Source organism: Schistocerca nitens, chromosome 6, assembly GCF_023898315.1.
Source record: "Schistocerca nitens isolate TAMUIC-IGC-003100 chromosome 6, iqSchNite1.1, whole genome shotgun sequence".
Lineage (NCBI taxonomy): Eukaryota > Metazoa > Arthropoda > Insecta > Orthoptera > Acrididae > Schistocerca > Schistocerca nitens.
The window spans coordinates 392,530,887-392,552,023 of record NC_064619.1 but is presented as its reverse complement, the minus strand read 5'-3'; the positions used below and the strand labels follow the sequence as shown (position 1 = coordinate 392,552,023).

General features: G+C 38.6%; 1 protein-coding gene across 8 annotated transcripts in view; it reads left to right on the top strand.

Moving 5' to 3' along the window:
* The window catches only part of LOC126262232 (cap-specific mRNA (nucleoside-2'-O-)-methyltransferase 2), a 275,061-nt gene extending 255,105 nt beyond the window's left edge, over nucleotides 1-19,956 (top strand). For all 8 annotated transcript variants that reach the window (XM_049958694.1, XM_049958697.1, XM_049958700.1 and 5 more), the window contains one exon: nucleotides 19,674-19,956. In XM_049958694.1, the coding sequence (XP_049814651.1) occupies nucleotides 19,674-19,843 (170 nt within the window). In that variant the 3' untranslated portion in view covers nucleotides 19,844-19,956. The remainder of the gene's footprint in view (nucleotides 1-19,673) is intronic.
* Nucleotides 19,957-21,137: the final 1,181 nt, after the last annotated feature.

The window sequence follows — 21,137 nt, the reverse complement described above, 5'->3', positions numbered from 1 at the left end:
TTGCCCTTTCACTGAATATGTAGGCTGAAGCCAGGTTCTCGAATTGGATCAGTAAACTATGTTGATGTGTTTGAGTCTGTGGCTTTATCTGTGTTGAAATCAGCAGCAAAGGAAGTTGCCTTTCCCCCCCCCCCCCCCCCCTTGGAAAGACATTGCAGTTTGGCTAAAAGTAATTTGATTATTTCAGCAACTGGAATCGTGTATGTATGGAGTCAATTACAACAGTTTACTCTTAATCTATCCAGCAGCTTTCAAATACAAGTTTTTCATTCAAAACCGGACAGGTGGCTCTTATTTTGTATTCTAACATATTTTCACAAAATTCTGGTGTACTGTAAATAATTTTGAGTAGAGGAAACAACTCACCAAAAAGTATAAGCATATAGTCATTCACAGGCAACAAAAAAGAGTAAAAATTTTGCTAGCTTTCAGATCCTTTAACAAGATTAGGAGCCAACTCACCAAATTCAGGGTGTGGCAGCGTTCATACTAAGATATTAAAAACAAACCAGGCAGTAACTGTAATTTATTTATTACCTCTTATGTCAATTAATAGTTAAAGGTATCCCATTTACTAATGTGTAAGTCATTGTCCATTGCATGGATTACTTTTTGAATATGACTCCTGTCAACTGATGCCTCCTCTGCACAACACATTCATCTAGGCAGCTTTGGACGCTTTTCACAACTCGGCGTAACATATTCTTTGGAACATTGCCGAAGACACTTCTGAAGCGATCCTTCAACTCAGGAATGGTGGCACAACGTGTTCAGAGCACTTCTTGCTTCAGGTAGCCCCAAAAGAAAAAGTCTGCACATGAAAAGTCAGGTGAGCGAGGCAGCCAGGAAATGTCTCCAAAACGGGAAATTACTCTACCGGGAAATGTCTGTCGCAAAAAATCCATGCAAATTGTGGCTGTATGCGAGATTGCCCCGCCTTGTTGAAACCATAATTGTTCCACATCCACATCGACCCTACCTAATTGGGAAAGAACGAAGTCTTGCAGCATCTTTAGGTGGCGTTCACTGGTGACGGTTACAGCCACACCACTGTCATCCTCAAAGAAGTAAGGGCCAATAATCCCAAAGGAAGCAACTCCACACCACAATGTTACACGAGAACTGTGCAAGAGCTTGATGTGCAGTTCATGCGGGTTTACAGCACTCCAATAACGCTTATTCTGTTTACTCACTGAAATGAGCTTCATCTGACATCAGGATTTTGTGCAACATTTGTGGATTTTGGCGAAGGAAATCCTATGGTTAAACAGAATGTTTCGTGTGAAACGCAATTGCGAGGCTTAGTTTCCTGAACAATCTGCGTCTTATATAAGTGAAAATGGAGATCTTCGTGCAATATTCTCCTGAATGAGCGATCGGACATATGCACAGTTTGCGCATGATGGCGATCAGATCTTTTTGGGCTACACAGTAGTGCAGCACGAATATTTTCCACAGCTTGTGGTGTCCGCACAATTCTTTCACTTCTTCCCAGTTTGCCATTTCAAACAGAAATGCATGTATCCACCTCAGAATGGTCTGTCCATCTGGAACTTTCCCATGATGTCCCAAGTTGAAATGTTGCTAAAATAAACACTGGGTAGCAATAACAGAGTCATTATTCTTGAAATAACTTTCAACAGCAAAGGCACGATGCTGTGCACACCACTGCTCCATATCACTGTCACACTCAAAATGGCAGCTTATTAGTATACCAATGCAGCACGAGCTGGTGCGCATTCCTGTAGTATGTCATTGTTCTACACAAGTCAAATTATGCTATGAATGCTGCCGCACACTGTATTAGAGCCATTGAGTCATTGACAGAGGCACAGCTACCTGTAAAAGCAGCCATGCCATATATCAGTGCTTCTGTAATTTCTGCACATAATTTTATGTGGTCATTACCACCAACCAGTTGTCCAACAGAATGAATGCCCTCCACCAAACTATGGCCAAGAGCAGAGTTGGTCACCCAATGGCAGAACACAATGCTGAGCAGACACAGTGTGCTTGAGGTGAACATTTGCCATCTGGATCCTTCCTGCAGCATCAGCTTTTCTGAACTGTGCAGAAGGGAGTTATCCTTGCCACATATCCGTTGGTTGTGTAATCCTTCTAGCCTCAATTTCCACTAACAGAATGCACTTATACCCACTGCCTGACAGTCTCCCCTTCCTCTGTCATGTCACCATTTCCCAATCAATCCACTCCACGTCGTCATGAACGGCACGAACTCAGTGGTTCCGGTATCCATGTGTCACATTCCTATCCTGGACACCTGCTGCGTCTCCATATTTCTATCCCACATACTTACTGCATCTCTCAGAGCTGTCAGTTACCATTCCCCAACCCCCCTTCTACTTCCCACTCCTTTCTCCCTCTATCCACCCTACCCGACACAACCTCTAAGACGACATGTGGCACTCACTCTCCCTCTCCCTCCCTCCCTTTGTGTGTGTGTGTGTGTGTGTGTGTGTGTGTGTGCGCGCGCGCGCATATGCATGCACACTTACAGAGTATTATTAAAAACAGCAATGAACATATTGCCAAAAGTTACTGACCCTAGTTTATGTAAGTATGTGCCATCCTGTGCTATACACTTCATTCTGATAAGCTTACTTGCCTTGAATATTATATTTCCCAAAGACTGACACATCTTGACATATTCTACTATTTATTCTGTCTATATATGTTGATCAGGCACAAGAATCTATGAATATTCACACAGTTATATTTTCTTCTTAGTGTGTGAATCCAAACAGGAGCTGCATATGCCGGTATTGATAGTATAGTGCCTTTGTAAATTATTTTCATTGCTCCTGAACCAAACCCCCAGGTGAGCCTTTCTCATTTTTCAGTCATGTACTGTATATGTTCCTTAAACATAAATGTAGAATCAGTATTTACACTCAAGTATTTCAATTGTTTAACTTGTTGCAAAACATCATTACTTAGAACAATACTAACTGTTACTTTATCTTTATGCCTTCTTGTTATTAGCATTACTTTCGATTTTTGCTCATTAAATGGATTTTGTTGTTTAGGGTCCAAACTGTGATTTTTTTCCATTACTTTATTGCAGAGCTTCTCAGCAGTAATTACAGTATCTGCTTTGGTCAACATAATTAAGTCATCTGCAAATGCCGTTGTTTTTGTATTTGCTGTGTAATCCAAATTAACCAGAGAATTATACTGTATATTCTAAAAACCAGGGTCACAGCGAGATACCTCTGCAGTCACCCTGTTGTCACCTTCTTTCGTAGTTTGATGCTGTTAAACGCCAACACTGCTGTTCTATCACTGAAATAGTTTTTTGCTAGGTTACACAAGTTCCTAGGACATTCAAATTTTAGTAGTGCTTGAATGGTGATGGGCCACTGAGCTGCAGCAAAAGCTCCCTGAACATAAAAACTGACCATTTTATATACTGTCCTTGTGATATGCTCTACTCTACGAAGTTCTTAACAGCCAAAAATGCATCAACTGTCACTTTGTGTGGAGTAAATCCATATTAATTGTTGCTTAGGAGATCCTTAGAAAAGACATGGTGCATAATTCTGTTAATGAATAGCTTTTCCAGTACTTTTCCCTCTGTACGCAGAAGGCTGATGGGACATAGTTTGGACACTTTCATGCTGTTTTCTTTACAAAGTTTGAGACTTGTGTTCTATTTTAGCTCTTTTCCGCAGTCTCAGAAAGCATCTGTTCATTAGTCAACTGTTATATAAAGCAGTAAGATAGTTGGGAAAAAGCTATACAGTTGATGAAGGATCTTATTAGTAACACCATTTTCATCAGAAGTGTTGTTTTGAGGCAAGTTTGTTATATTTCCTCTATTTCTGTGTGTGAAACCTACATCATGTACCATTGTGTTGGGTCGTAAGCGTTTGATATCTTATTAGTTTATGGTGTTCCGTGTCTTGAGTTCGATCGTCCCCAGACACAAAATATTCGAGCATATAGGTGGCAGTTTTGGTCAAATCCATTGCTGTTGTGTTATCACTTTTCATGGATGTTGTCATTAGAGTATTATTTCTGCTTTTTCCCCATATGATTCTATAGACTGCATTCCAAGGGTAATTTTTTGTGGTCAAACTGCAGTATTGCTTTCAGAACTGGTTTTCTTTGTGTAGCTGTGCTGTATCCTTCTTCTCTTTATGATATTGTTGCCTTTGTAGCTGCCTCATATGTTTGCTATCCTTTGTCCTTTCATAAATTCGCCTTCATGTGTTTTCCCCTCCTTCGCGTTGCAGTTAATTCAAATGTCCACCATGGGACAGATTTTCTCCAAGTTCTGTGATTCAACTGGTTTTGTATCTTGAATGCTTTACTGCATGAGGCATCTAGAACTTCGTGATCACAGTTTCAGCATTTGTTTCCGCTTTAGCTTTTGCTGCCGAATTCTGGTCTATTTCTTTTAAGTTGTGTAAGTCTGTGTCATTGTGGAGCCTCCACCAGCTTGAATGGTCTCCTGCTGACATGCACATCCCACGGATTCATGAGGTTGTCTCCATACCTGCTGGATACAATTTGAAATGAGACTTGTCTGACCAGGCAATGTGTTTCCAGTCATCAGCAGACCAATGTCAGTGTTGACGGGCCCAGGCAAGGCATAAAGCTTTGTGTCATGCAGTCATCAAGGGTAAATGAGTGGACCATCAACTCCGAAAGCCCATATTGATGATGTTTCATTGAATGGTTCACACACTGACGCTTTTTGATGGCTCAGCATTGAAATCTAGAGCAGTTTGCGGAAGGGTTGCACTTCTGTCACGTTGAATGATTCTCTTCAGTTGTTGTTGGTCCCGTTCTTGCAGGATCATGGTATGGCTGCAGCGATGTCAGAAATTTGATTTTTTACCGGATTCCTAATATTCATGGTACACTCATGAAATGGTCTTAAGGGAAAATACCCACTTCATCGCTGCCTCAGAGATGCTGTGTTCCATCGCTCATGCACCAACTATAACACCGTGTTCAAAGTCCCTGTCATCTTCACACTCTGCCATTATAGCGGCAATAATTGATCTAACAGCTGCACCAGACACTTGTTGTCCTACGCAGGCATTTCCGAACGCAGCGCATATTCTGCCTGTTTACATATCTCTGTATTTGAATATGCATGCCTATGCCAGTTTTTTTGGCACTTCAGTGTACTATTGCTACAAATAATGCATCTGATTATTACATAATCAATATCTTTATTGGTTATTAGTATGGCTGCCCTTTCTCTTGTAAAAATGCTCTAAATGTCTTGTAAACTCTAGTGATTCCGCCTATGTTTTGTTGATAACAATACAGTTCTTGTATGAAAGCAATATCAGTCTGATATTTCACATTAAACTGCATTAGGTTAGATGTTTCTATGGAGTGCTGTTGATTTATTTGTATGCACGTGACTTATATATTATATTATGATGTTTTGTTGTTTTCAAAAAGGTTTGGAATTCTTTTGAAGACATGAGGTAATCTTTTGAATTCTTTTGAAGACAGTGGTGCACATCTCATTGGGGAATATGATACTGATGAACCACATTCAGAATCTGTATCCATCATATCATCATTTGTTGTGTAGTGCCAGATGCAGGTAGTGCGTCAGTAGTGGGGGCTGCACCTCGCACTATATGAGTTGTAGAATTAGGTTTGTCAGTCATGCTAAATTCACATAAGTCTTTAGTTTCCATAGGAAACACATTGACAGTTTCGTTTGACAGATTTTTTAAATCTGGTGTTCATTGGAAGAAATATTGTTATTAGTGATGACTGAACTGTAGGCAGTATCCTTATTAAAATCAAAATCAAATCGATGTCTTTTGGTGCATTTGGGTGATATTTCTAAAATGGTAGTGACAGAGCCAGATTTATATTGCTCTTTCCCAGACAATGTGGGAGAAAAAGGAATAGTAGGAACTACTTCTTGTACCGATGGTGATATTTCTAATACTGTAGTAGAAGAGTCAGATGTATGATGTTTGTTTCCAGATTGAGTGGGAGGCTAAGGAATTTTTGAAGCTGCCTCTTGTACCAATGGTACAGACTTTTGTGTAGCAGCATTGTGTATGAGATCAGGAAATTCGCTTTCATCATTTGGAATAATCAACAACTGCGAGTAATTTTTCTTGGTATGACCAGCACCTTTGCAATGATGACACACAACGTGGTCCATGGTAATTTAAACATAGAAATAATTTCCTTGATAGGGGATCTGTATCGTGAATGGCACTTTGCTTAAATCGTCAAATATGTATTGAGCAGTGCAACAAAATGATTTTATACAAGAGCTTCCCTGAACCCTGGAGCAGGTTGGAATATCTCTGACATGTTGGTAGTGTATGTTCCATTTAGACATTTTTTTTAACTATTACAGCATTACTAATAAATGGAAATACATTAGAAAAGACAACTCGTGTGCTGGCACTTTTACAATGCCTCACTGGTGTCATTATCTCTGTTGTTGTTGTGGTCTTCAGTCCTGAGACTGGTTTGATGCAGCTCTTCATGCTACTCTATCCTGTGCAAGCTTCTTCATCTCCCAGTACCTACTGCAACCTACATCCTTCTGAATGTGTTTAGTGTATTCATCTCTTGGTCTCCCTCTACGATTTTTACCCTCCACGCTGCCCTCCAATACTAAATTGGTGCTCCCTGGATGCCTCAGAACATGTCCTACCAACCGATCCCTTCTTCTAATTAAGTTGTGCCACAAACTTCTCCTCTCCCCAATCCTATTCAATACCTCTCATTAGTTATATGATCTACCCATCTAATCTTCAGCAATCTTCTGTAGCACCACATTTCGAAAGCTTCTATTGTCTTTTTGTCCAAACTAGTTATCGTCCATTTTTCACTTCCATACATGGCTATGCTCCATACAAATACTTTCAGAAACGACTTCCTGACACTTAAATCAATACTCAATGTTAACAAATTTCTCTTCTTCAGAAACGCTTTCCTTGCCATTGCCAGTCTACATTTTATATCCTATCTACTTTGACCATCATCAGTTATTTTGCTCCCCAAATAGCAAAACTCCTTTACTACTTTAAGTGTCTCATTTCCTAATCTAATTCCCTCAGCATCACCCGACTTTATTCGACTACATTCCATTATCCTCGTTTTGCTTTTGTTGATGTTCATCTTATACCCTCCTTTCAAGACACTGTCCATTCCGTTCAACTGCTCTTCCAAGTCCTTTGCTGTCTCTGACAGAATTACAGTGTTGTCAGCAAACCTCAAAGTTCTTATTTCTTCTCCATGGATTTTAATACCTACTCCGAATTTTTCTTTTGTTTCCTTCACTGCTTGCTCAATATACAGATTGAATAACATCAGGGAGAGGCTACAACCCTGTCTCACTCCCTTCCCAACCACTGCTTCCCTTTCGTGCCCCTCGACTCTTATAACTGCCATCTGGTTTCTGTACAAATTGTAAATAGCCTTTCGCTCCCTGTATTTTACCCCTGCCACTTCCAGAATTTGAAGGAGAGTATTCCAGTCAACATTGTCAAAAGCTTTCTCTAAGTCTACAAATGCTAGAAATGTAGGTTTGCCTTTCCTTAATCTAGCTTCTAATATAAGTCGTAGGGTCAGTATTGCCTCACGTATTCCAACATTTCTACGGAATCCAAACTGATCTTCCGCGAGGTCGGCTTCTACCAGTTTTTCCATTCGTCTGTAGAGAATACGCATTAGTATTTTGCATCCGTGACTTATTAAACTGATTGTTTGGTAAGTTTCTCATCTGTCAGCACCTGCTTTCTTTGGGATTGGAATTATTATATTCTTTCCTTAATCTAGCTTCTAATATAAGTCGTAGGGTCAGTATTGCCTCACGTATTCCAACATTTCTACGGAATCCAAACTGATCTTCCGCGAGGTCGGCTTCTACCAGTTTTTCCATTCGTCTGTAGAGAATACGCATTAGTATTTTGCATCCGTGACTTATTAAACTGATTGTTTGGTAAGTTTCTCATCTGTCAGCACCTGCTTTCTTTGGGATTGGAATTATTATATTCTTCTTGAAGTCTGAGGGTATTTCGCCTGTTTCATACATCTTGCTCATCAGATGGTAGAGTTTTGTCAGGACTGGCTCTCCCAAGGCCGTCAGTAGTTCCAATGGATTGTTGTCTACTCCTGGGGCCTTGTTTCGACTCAGGTCTTTCAGTGCTCTGTCAAACTCTTCACGCAGTATCGTATATCCCATTTCATCTTCATCTACATCCTCTTCCATTTCCATGATTACATCCTCTTCCATTTCCATGATATTGTCTTCAAGTACATTGCCCTTGTATAGGCTCGCTATATACTCCCTGCACCTTTCTGCTTTCCCTTCTTTGCTTAGAACTGGGTTTCCATCTGATATTCATACAAGTGGTTCTCTGTTCTCCAAAGGTCTCTTTAATTTTCCTGTAGGCAGTATCTATATTACCCCTAGTGAGATAACCCTCTACATCCTTACATTTGTCCTCTAGCCATCCCTGCTTAGCCATTTTGCACTTCCTGTTGATCTCGTTTTTGAGACGTTTGTATTCCTTTTTGCCTGCTTCATTTACTGCATTTTTATATTTTCTCTTTTCATCAATTAAATTCAGTATTTCTTCTGTTACCCAAGGATTTCTACTAGCCCTCGTCTTTTTACCTACTAGGTCCTCTGCTGCCTTCACTACTTCATCTCTCAAAGCTACCCATTCTTCTTCTACTGTATTTCTTTCCCCCATTCCTGTCAATTGTTCCCTTATGCTCTTCCTGAAACTCTGTACAACCTCTGGTTCTTTCAGTTTATCCAGATCCCATCTCCTTAAATTCCCACTTTTTTGCAGTTTCTTCATTATCTCCATTATCTCTATAACACACAAATTATTCTCTTCTACTAATCAATCTGTATTTTCAACATTTCTTTTAAAAATATAAATGTTGCCTCCTGATATGAGAGCAGTGCATAATATTGATGCCAGAAATTATGTCACTTACCGATTTCACATAGTCATCTATTATGATATTGGGAACATCGCCGATGATGACAGCTATTTCAGGTGAGACCACATTATTAGAAACAGAAGATTACTGTTTTGCTTAAAGCAGCTGGTGTTTGTTGGGAAGATTCAGTTGTTGAAGTTTCATAGTGAGCCCATTTCCATGCACATTGGTAGCTTTGGTGTTGGCAAATGACTGTAGCACAGCACTGTAACTGTTTAAGGAGCTTGCCTTGCCAAAGAAGCTGCCCTTTTTAACTCAGTTACACAGAAGCTGTATTCTCTATGCTAAAACGAATTAGACAACAGTGACGCTTGTGACTTTACTAACACAATAAAGTTCATAAACTGCAACAGTAGCTTTAAACCACTATTTGAACTTTTGCAACAGCAGACACACACAAGTGTTTACATTCATTGCTAGTTGGAGATCACATCCAGTTGAATGTAAATGTAGTTGTTGATTCATTGTGCAGGATGTCATTTCACACATCACAAAAGTTTTATCAGGGGTAAAAATTGCTTTGTCACAACCAATTTGGCACTGGCTGGATTCTTTCAACTGCTTCCTGTACATGCAGAGTGCCAAGTAAGCAAATCATTCTGAAAATATATACTGCAGAAATAAAATGTAATGTAAGAATTTTAGTCAAGCACATCTGAGTCATAATTTCCTAATTTGTTTTGTACAGGAGATGGGTTTAGTAATAAGTTGGATTTATTTCATACATGACCTTGGAAGACTTCATCTAGCATAAAGTAGGATAACTGTACGATAATAGTTAAAGTTTAAAGACTGAAGCTCTCATTCCAAACAGGAACCCCCCTTGTTTAATAATAATAATAATAACTTGGAGTAGTGGAGATATCAATTTAATTCTCTTTTCTTTACATAGAGGTACCTAAGTCATTAGATTTTGAAAATTATATCTTTAAGATTGGCTCCATTGTGGTCAATGCATGTGGAGAATCAAAATCACAAGTTTTGGTTGACTTTGTCCAGCAAGTCTCCGTCTATGTTGGCAATAGCAGCACAAATCCTGTTCCACAGCTCACCCAGGGTCTGTGGACAATTGGTATACACCAAGGATTTAAGATAGCACCAAAAAGGGGCTAAATCTGGCGAACATGCAGGCCACTGAATATTGCCTCTCAAAGAGATGAGATAGTCAGGGAACTGTTCAGACAAGATTGTCATTTATGTTCATTTTGTGTGAGCCATAGTATGGTCTTGTTGGAACAAGACATCCCAAACATCCGTTTCTTCAATTTCAAGAAGAAAAACTCCTCAGTCATGTAGACATAATGATCAGAAGTGACCATAACTGCCCAATTGTTATCATCGACAAACCATGGACCAATAATGCCAATTTTAAATAGTGCACTACAGTCACAGTTCTGTAGGAAGAGGCTGGTCATTCACACATCCAGACAAATGAAAATGTGTCTCATAGGTGAAGAACACAAGGATGTTGTGAATTTCTCAAGGCTTCACGTGCATTGTTCCATGAAACAAAATCACTTGGATTAAGTGTGTGCACTGCTGCCAATTTGTATGGATGAAATTTCAGGTCTTCAGAAAAATTTGTATCACTGTGTGATTGGAGATTGCAAGAGCATCTGTATGGTCATGTGCAGATTGCTTGGGGAAATTCATAAGTACCAGCTTTACTTTCTTGACGTTTTCTGGTGTCCCAGTGGTTCTTGAAGGCCCTAGTTTCTTTTTCTGCACACTACCAGTATCCAGAAATGTGTCCACCCACACAACAATCAATTTTTGATCAGGAACACAATCTGCAGGAAGATAATATTAAACTGTTCACTAAATGCACGCTGGTTTGCAATGACCAAATGGCCATTGGAACACTGTGTTGTCACAGTAAACAAGCACTCCTCTTTCTACTACTGCATGGTCACTACTAGGTTCTGTCCTTTCAAAAGTGCTCAACCCCATGCAGCAGTGAGTAACGGTGGCTTTATAGTGCATGTTTCAAATATGGTAGCTCGAACACTGCACCCTGTTTAAGCCTGCTCTCACAGAAAGAACCATGTAGTCAGGCAACTGAGTGAAGACCTCTTGCAGCTAAATATATGAAATTTATAATTGTGAGCTATTGGTAACAGCTCTATTAAATTGCTTCATGATGATTGACATGATTAAGGTGCAAGTAATGTTTTGAAAACAAGCAATGTGTTCAAATCATGCAGTGTAAGTCTTTCGTGGCTGGTATTTGCGATAATCCTGATATTTTATTCATGGGCATAAGGCCATATTACAAGGCATAAGTTTCTGCTTAATGTTTCATCTTCCACCACTGGAGACTTCATCAGAGGCTCTAATGACTCAGAAAGCTGTTACAGACTCAAAACAAGCTCAGCGAGCTGAACTGTTTACATGTATCCATGCAATGGATAATTTGTCAGAAGTTGACGGAAGCAAGGATGTTGAAAGTGGGGGCTAAGAATTTTGTGGTACCTCAAGTAGTGACAGGAAAAAGAAATCTAAGACCTGCCGAGAAGACTGGAAGAAAAAGCCAACAAAAATGGTTCAAATGGCTCTAAGCGCTATGGGACTTAATGTATGAGGTCATCAGTCCCCTAGACTTAGAACTACATAAACCTAACTAACCTAAGGACATCAAATACATCCATGCCCGAGGCAGGATTCGAACCTGTGACTGTAGCAGCCGCGTGGTTCTGGACTGAAGTGCCTAGAACCGCTTGGCCACAGCGGCTGGCTATTCAACAAAATTCTGAGAATGGACAGACAAGTGTATATTGGATATAAGAGAAGTCAAAGTGGAAAAAATACTCGTAATAGTCCAAGAGAGGCATGAATATTAGGTCCAACTTGTACTTCAAAGATGTGTGTGAAATCTGTTCAGGGGAAGTGTCATAAAATTTCTACTGGTGACAGGCAGACAGTTTTTAACACTTTCTGGGAAACAGTGCAATGGAATCAGATGGAGATTTATGTAATCAATCTTGTGAACATAATTTCAACTAAACATCCAGGAAAGAGCACTGGTGAACCCAGGAGAAAAGGCATGCTGCTTTATTATCTGAGAAATAACATGGGAAAACATCAAGTACACAAAAAAGTGTTTCTCAATACTCGTTGACATAAATGAATGGACAGTGAGTTAATTCCACATGAGATGAGCCCTGATTATGAATCATCACATTCCTGAATAAAGTAAATGAAAAGAAAGCTAACAAAAACTTCGTAAAAGAATTCATGGACTGTCTTTCAAAACTGCCATCACATTACTGCAGGAAATCCTCCTCCAAGCTGTATCTTGAGCATATTGTACAAAGCAAACAACAGCTGTATGAACTCTACACTGTAAAATAAAGTAAGCAATAGATTTCACCATTAAATTGGGCCCCCTTTAACGTCATTTTCGAAGAGGGTAACTGTAGCTTATTTTCTTCCCAAGATAGACCAGTGTGACTGGTGTTGTAGTTACAGGCTCGGAAACTTGAGTGAAGACATGTGGAAGCAGCACATACAATGGAAAAAGCAATCGAGGTTGCAGGTACATCTAGATAAGAAAAATGCCCAGTGGAAGCTCTGCACAGTCTACACACCATGGCCTTACAGGCCATGAAAGTGGCACCACTTTTACAGGCAAGTGCAGTTTATTATAAAACAAAGTTGGCTGTCCATAACTTTACAATGTACAATTTGCAAAGTCATGATGCAGTGTGTTACTGGTTCAGTGAAATGCAAGGCAATGTGATTGCAAGTTTTGCCTCTTGTATCATGGACACACTATCCAAAACAATTAAGGAAAATCCTCTCCCTGTCATTTTGTGTTCTGATGGGTGCACATATCAGAATAGAAATGTGATATTATCAAGGATTAGAACCTGCGACCGTAGCGGTCGCGCGGTTCCAGACTCAAGCGCCTAGAACCGCTCGGCCACAGCGGCCGGCATAAGCGAAGAGATTCATGGCTATTGTATTACAGTATTGGCGACAAATCACTGCAAAAAGCAACGGCTGTAAAATATCTAATAGTTGATAATAATAGAATGATATTATGTTAAGATTTGCTTCAGGAGTATTTATTACGCAAAAGTTCGTGGAGAAAAGTTATACTTAGATGGAATGTGACTCAGTTCACAGTTCTATCAAGTGCGAGCTCAAAAGACGTGAAGTTACACTTCCTAGCCAGTATGCCTTGATATCCAGAGGCGAGAAGAAAGCCATGACCTTAAAAAGTCTACTACCCAGGTTACGCCTTTTTCACTAACTATGCAGAGAAAAGTGTATGGCTGTATGACTCAATTTGGCCTGGAAGAGCTGCAAAGAATGAGCCAACGTTATGGACCTGAGGGTGATACAGTACTAGCCAAACAGTATTATTTACTAAAGGTGCACTTTCAACGAAGTGTGGCAAGAAATACCAGGATGTCAGAGAAAAATTTCTGCAGAAGGTTTCTTCCAGAAACTGTATAAAGAAAGACTGAGTGTCAAGAAAGCCAAATGGTATCATTTTCAACTTAAGACCATTGTTCCTAAGGATTGTCATTGCTATTATGACAATATTCCTTAAAAATTATCATCTTGGTCTTTATTGTTTTAAGAGTGACAGTGTGGCGCAGTTCTTTGTTCGGCAGTTTTTCTTGAAAAAACCTACATATATAATCAGATCCATGTGAACTGTGTATATATCTGAAATTGTCTCTGTGAAGCCATTCAGTAAAATCTTTCCAAAGCAATTTATTACTTTATTCAGTACCAACAACAATGTAAAAGTAGTAGGTCACACAGGAGATTGACAAATAGTGCGTAAATAACATTCCTCACCTGTAAATACTGAGACAATTCCACATATCTGCAGTAATTAAGCTTTCTAAAAGAGTATTTTCTTCATTTCAATTTTTTTATGATCCAGAACATCACTGTAGTGCAAGAATGCAAATTTCATGTTTTGTTACTTATGTGGTATTGTTTCTTCATCAGTGTTATGTAAAATTTCAATATTTAACATACGTGCTTCGCTCAACTTGATCCAGATTCCATAGTTGAAGTTCAGCCAAATATCAGAGCTGAATGGGCATTTTCGGGGAAATATCACTTATCACAATTCTCAGTGTATGATTGCTTGCTCGTCATTGTCAAAGACCCTTAATAATTGCATACTTTTTGCATCAGAAATGGTAGCTAAGCACTGTATATAAATTACAAAATGAGTAGTTCTAGTCAACACAAAACATGCATATGCATGGAGAACACATGCACTCACAAACCAATAGGCAAATTATTATTCAAGTTAGATAACAAGCTGGATTGTTCAGTTTTATAACTCGTTCCTTTTTTTTTTTTTTTTTTTTTTTTTTTTTTTTTTTTTTTTTTTTTTTTTTTCTCGTGTAGCAAAGGAAATTTTACTTTGAATTTCCACACTGATTGTTGTTATTATTCTTTCCTTTCTCAGACGTTATGTCTGGTTAAAAATGGAAAGTGCGCGGACCTTGCTCAAGTGTGGCTTCCTTTTAACTGTATGGTATATGTTACATTGCATTTAGGAACTATTGGGTAATTGAACATGTATCAATTATTTCAGATTTCTGTAGTTGTATATATAAGTTTGGATGTAGCTGTATTGCGTTGATGTACTGGTGGATATTGTGTGGTATGACTCCTGTAGTTGATAGTATAATTGGTATAATGTCAACTTTATCCTGATGCCACATGTCCTTGACTTCCTCAGCCAGTTGAATGTATTTTTCAATTTTTTTCTCCTGTTTTCTTCTGTATATTTGTTGTATTGGGTATGGATATTTCGATTAGTTCTGTTAATTTCTTCTTTTTATTGGTGAGTATGATGTCAAGTTTGTTATGTGGTGTTGTTTTATCTGTTATAATGGTTCTGTTCCAGTATAATTTGTATTCATCATTCTCCAGTACATTTTGTGGTGCGTACTTGTATGTGGAAAAGTGTTGTTTTATTAGTTTATGTTGTATGGCAAGTTGTTGATGTATTATTTTTGCTACATTGTCATGTGTTCTGGGGTATTCTGTATTTGCTAGTATTGTACATCCACTTGTGATGTGATCTACTGTTTCTATTTGTTGTTTGCAAAGTCTGCATTTATCTGTTGTGGTTGCTGTAATATCTGGTGTTTATTGTTTGATCCTGTATTGCAATCATGAATCCTTCCGTCTCACTGTATATATTGCTTTTTCTTAGCCATGTGTTGGATGCTTCTTGATTGATGTGTGGCTGGTGTTAGATGATATGGGTGCTTGCCATGTAGTGTTTTCTTTTTCCAATTTACTTTCTTCGTATCTGTTGATGTTATGTGACCTAAAGGGTTGTAGAAGTGGTTATGAAATTGCAATGGTGTAGCCGATGTATTTATATGAGTGATTGCTTTGTGTATTTTGCTAGTTTCTGCTCGTTCTATAAAGAATTTTCTTAAATTGTCTACCTGTCCATAATGTAGGTTTTTTATGTCGATAAATCCCCTTCCTCCTTCCTTTCTGCTTAATGTGAATCTTTCTGTTGCTGAATGTATGTGATGTATTCTATATTTGTGGCATTGTGATCGTGTAAGTGTATTGAGTGCTTCTAGTTTGTGTTACTCCATTTCACTACTCCAAATGAGTAGTAGCATAAGTATTTATAGTTTTTGTCTTGTTTCTTGCTGTCAATTCTGTTTTCAGTATTTTTGTTAGTCTTTTTCTATATTTTTCTTTTAGTTCTTCTTTAATATTTGTATTATCTCTTCCTATTTTTTGTCTGTATCCTAGATATTTATAGGCATCTGTTTTTTCCATCGCTTCTATGCAGTCGCTGTGGTTATCCAATATGTAATCTTCTTGTTTAGTGTGTTTTCCCTTGACTATGCTATTTTTCTTACATTTGTCTGTTCCAAAAGCCATATTTATATCATTGCTGAATACTTCTGTTATCTTTAGTAATTGGTTGAGTTGTTGATTTGTTGCTGCCAGTAGTTATAGATCATCCATGTACAGCAAATGTGTGATTTTGTGTTGGTATGTTCCAGTAATATTGTATCCATAATTTGTATTATTTAGCATGTTGGATAGTGGGTTCAGAGCAAGGCAGAACCAGAAAGGACTTAATGAGTGTCCTTGGTATATTCCACGCTTAATCTGTATTGGCTGTGATGTGATATTATTGGAATTTGTTTGGATATTAAGTGTGGTTTTCCAATTTTTCATTACTATGTTTAGGAACTGTATCAATTTAGGATCTACTTTGTATATTTCCAATATTTGTAGTAACCATGAGTGGGGTACACTATCAAAAGCTTTTTGGTAATCAATGTATGCGTAGTGTAGCGTCCTTTGTTTAGTCTTAGCTTGATACGTCACCTCTGCGTCTATTACCAGTTGCTCTTTACATCCCAGTGCTCCTTTGCAACAGTCATTTTGTTCTTCATTTATAATTTTGTTCTGTGTTGTATGTGTCATTGCTCTTTACATCCCAGTGCTCCTTTGCAACAGTCGTTTTGTTCTTCATTTATAATTTTGTTCTGTGTTGTATGTGTCATTAATTTTTGTGTAATGACTGAAGTTAATATTTTGTATATTGTTGGTAGGCATGTTATGGGGTGATATTTTGCTGGGTTTGCTGTGTCTGCTTGATCGTTAGGTTTCATATAAGTTATTCCATGTGTAAGTGTATCAGGGAATGTGTATGGGTCTGCAATGTAACTGTTAAATAATTTAGTTAGATGTGAATGTGTTGAGGTGAACTTCTTTAGCCAGAAATTTTCAATTTTATCTTTCCCGGGGGCTTTCCAATTGTGCGTAGAATTAATTGCTCGGGTGACTTCATGTTGCAGAATTATCACTTCAGGCATTTGTGGTATCATCTTGTATGTGTCTGTTTCTGCTTGTATCCACCGTGCATGCCTGTTATGCTGTACCGGGTTTGACCATATGTTGCTCCAGAAGTGTTCCATGTCTGTTATGTTTGGTGGATTGTCTATTTTAATGTGTGTGTTATCTATTGTCTGGTAAAATTTCTTTTGGTTTGTGTTGAATGTTTGGTCTTGTTTCCTTCTATTTTCACTTTTTTTGTATCTTCTAAGTCGCTTGGCCTATGCATGTAATTTCTGCTTCTTTTCATCTAATTGCTCTATCGCTTCTTGTTGTGAGATTTTACCTAACCTTTTTCGTTTTTTGTCTGATATTTCATTTCTTATAAATTGTGTTAGCTGTCCGATGTCTTTTCTCAGTTTTTCTATTCTGATCTGTAGCCTGTGTTGCCATGCTGGTTTTGTGGATTTCTTCTGTGTGTTGGTTGGTTCTGATCTCTGCCTAGTGTGTATATTTAGTGTAGGGAGTGCTCCTATATAAACCAGTAGTTGTATCTCTTCCATAGTTGTATTTTCATTTATTTTGTTGTGTATGATTGTGTTGATAGTTGTTATTGTTGTTTCGACTTGTGGGTTATTTGGTGGTCTATGCAAGAATGGTTTAATGTCTGAATTTGTGTCTTTGTATTCTGTATATGTCAGCTGAAATTTTTCTTCTATATCTAACATGTGTGTCACTTCGTGTTCTATTTGTACTTGTTCTGGTGGCTGTCTTAAGATTTCGTTTTCCTCTGATTGTTTAATTGATGCGTGTTGTTTTTGTTTGTTTGTTCTGGGATGTTTGAGTCCATTACTGTATTTTCTTCTTCTTCTGATTGCACATTATTTTGTTCCAGTATTTGTTGTACTTGTTGTTTGATGTTTTCTAACATTCTGACTGGGGTATCCTGTTATTTTTTATTATTACATGGATCTGATCAGCTAGTCGTTGTTCTGTTAAAAATTTTAATTCTGGGTATTTGGTAATAAATGTTATGTATACTTGTGATCTGTATCCAGTTGTGTTGGTTCCAAAGTTTGTTGCTTGGTAATAACAGAACATGAGGTTTCGGTTAACTTCATCTGACCATCTCATCCTCTGTCTTTGTTTTCCTTCTACAGTGGTTGCAGGAAGTATATCCTGCAAAACACCTCTATTATTATTATTATTATTATTATTATTATTATTTATAGCTGTTTTCTGATTTATCTGATTTGTTATACATTTCCTTATGCTTGTTTTTTGATTTGTGAAATTGCAAGCAATTTAGCAGTATCATTCACCAACATTTTTCTCATAATTATACACACAGTTTGCTTCAATACAGATCTATGCTTTAAGAACTCCAGCTCGAGGATGGGCTACTCTAAAACCCACTAGAGGCTACTGCCCTCACAAGAAGCTGGATGTAATCAGAAGCGAGTGTACACTTGACAGTAACCATGTTATAGCAAAGGATTTATTGTAGGCTGGAATCCCAAACTAGCAGTTTTAAAAGGAAAGTTGATAATAGCATGGTTTCTCTTTTGTTTGTAACATTACGTCATTTTATGTTGTGACACATACTGCCAGATGTACTGCATAATCTCTGCTGTAGCCTTAACATAACTATACTTTCAGCCTTTGGAATATTCATGGGCAATAGTGTTATGCTGCTGAATGGCTAGACGTGTTACATTACAAGTGCTTGGTGAAAATAAATTAGTTAATTGCGATGAATGAGATCAACAGTTTGCTGTAGGTTCTAAGAGAGGGAATATTCCGTGCAGAAATATTGCATCCAGGGGAAATATTATTGTGGAATGTGGTACTGGGGATCAGGTCAGCTTGCATAATCAAACTTTTACATCTGATGGAGAAGTTGTAAAGACGGGATGTATTTTTCAGTAATTCTGCATGATTTGTAGACTAAAGTGTGATGATGGTAGTCTGTGGTTGAGCAGTTTTTGTTTTGTTGTTTTTATCAGTTTGAACAGTGGGTATATGGGCACAGTAGTAGACGTTTCCTGTGGAATTGTGCTGGTGTGGAGCAGATATTCTCCAGATTCATTTCATCAAGACAAAGACAACTATGAAAAACTTAATATGTTACCATATGTTCAAGAGATATTCATCATTTTTTTTCTGTTCAGAAGCTATGCAGAATGTTGTATTGGCAGTTTCAATACAGTGAATGGTTAAGTGAACACTGTATGTTAATGCTTTTAAATTTTAACGTATTCCCTGCTTTCATTCACAAATTTTGACTAATTGTTTACCACCTGGCATACCGAAAAAATAATTCTCAGAAATTGATAGTGTAAGCATCACTGTGAGTGTGAAACAAATTTTTGTAGACAGTAGTGAAATTCTGTATCTACAATATCATCTTTACTCTTAGCATGTCCGCGGCTCTTGGTCTTGCGGTAGCGTTCTCGCTTCCTGTGCACGGGGTCCCAGGTTCGATTTCCGGCGGGGTCAGGGATTTTCTCTGCCTCAAGATGACTGGGTGTTGTGCGTCTTTCATCATCATTTCATCCTCATTCACTCGCAAGTCGCCGTAGTGGCGTTAAAGAACTTGTGGAGCGGCGGCCGAACCGCCCCGCGAGGGGTCTCCCGTCCACCAATGCCATACGCTCATTATTATTATTACTTTTAACATCTTTTAACATGTGTGACTGACAAAATGCTGCAAGACTAAAAATGGTTCTCTCCATTACTGCCAAATTAAAAACCAGTGTGGTTTTTGTAACATCTCAGATTCATGTTGCCTGTTGTGTTGTATATGTGTGAGGGAAAATGCATATACCTGAGAAATGCTCCATGTATGTAATTTTATTTTTGGTAATTAAACAGCACTCTTGATTTTCTGTTTCTAGGATATGAACAGGAAGAAATTGATGAAACACAACCTGGAAGTGATGTGAGACAGGAAGACCAGAGTGAAGAAAAAATAAATGTCGACATAGATTTTCATAGATGTGTAACGCACATAAATAATCTGTGTGTCAAGGAACGAATTATACATGTTGTCAATGCGGTATTGTGATGATAATGTCTTGATTTATTGCTGCCAAGACATTTATCTTTTATTGAATAGGGACTGATGTAAATAGTTCTTGTAAATAATTAAGTAAAGAAGTAACTATCAGTATGAATGAAGTAAGACATTTTTGTAATTATCATCACCATTTTTCACATTTGTATGAGATGAAAAAAACTGTTTCATTTGAAATTTATTTTCTGAGAACATTCCACACCAATCAGGAACTTAATAAAAATGCACATTAAAAAATTTAAAGAAGTTAGTGCTGTATTTCATGCTCAGGTAAGAGAAGTCCAGTGTACTCTGGGACGAGATGCATGAATGATGGAAAAACTTGAATAATTGAAATATTTTCAAACGTTTATTTGGGATTATGTCTACAGAATGTGTAGTAATGGCAGCCTTAGCGACCGATGTGTGGATGCACTGAGGCGCAGCTTGACACAGTCATCTTCTACTGCCGGTCCGGCTTAATGTCTGCTGGTACCCCTAGCAGCTGGCAAGCCACACTGCTGGTCCCCGTGTGCAACACACACACCTAAGAAAGTGAATGGCGAAATCATTTAGATGATTAGTACCTTGTCCTTTTTGTTGCCTGATCGCTGCCAGTTGGACAACAGATCTGTGAGCGGAGTAAGTTGGCTAGTGCATGAAATCGAACAAAATGAGATTGATGTCTCTCTTCTCTGGGGTTAAGTAGAAAAATATTAGATGTTTCCACGTGGCGACGCTGGATGGTGGCTGCACATGTCGCTCTTCATGCATGGCTGTCATTGTTGTCCGAAAGTGCTGCCATGCTCCAGCGTGGACTGATTGAATAACCTGTGACGAGCTGGCACCTCACTCCCTGATGAATTGCAACAGCCATGAGTTGCCAGTGCAACTGAGGTGGTAACCACAGACTACCAGAGTCTTCTCCTTTTGTCAGGGCACCTGAAAGTCAGTACCAAACCAGCTTCCCTCCCTCAGTGCATGGGATGGTGCTCAGCACCTGGGAAGGCAACATCCATGTCTTCTGTGGTGCCACTGGTAGATGGCCCGTGTGCCACACAGAGCTCCCTGTTGGCCTACACTACAGAATAGGACAAAAGTTACCCAGAGAGTGATGTCATTGCTGAATGTGGGAGACTGGCCACAGGTGGTATTGACGCAGGTAGATGGGCCTGGGTAAAGTGGCACCTACTTCCTTGCAGTGCCGCCTCTGTCTGCTGTGTATGGCTGTCCAACAACTGAGCACTGATGAACTGGCAGAGGACTGGAAATGAGAACGGAGTAGGGTGTGTAAGGCATAATATCA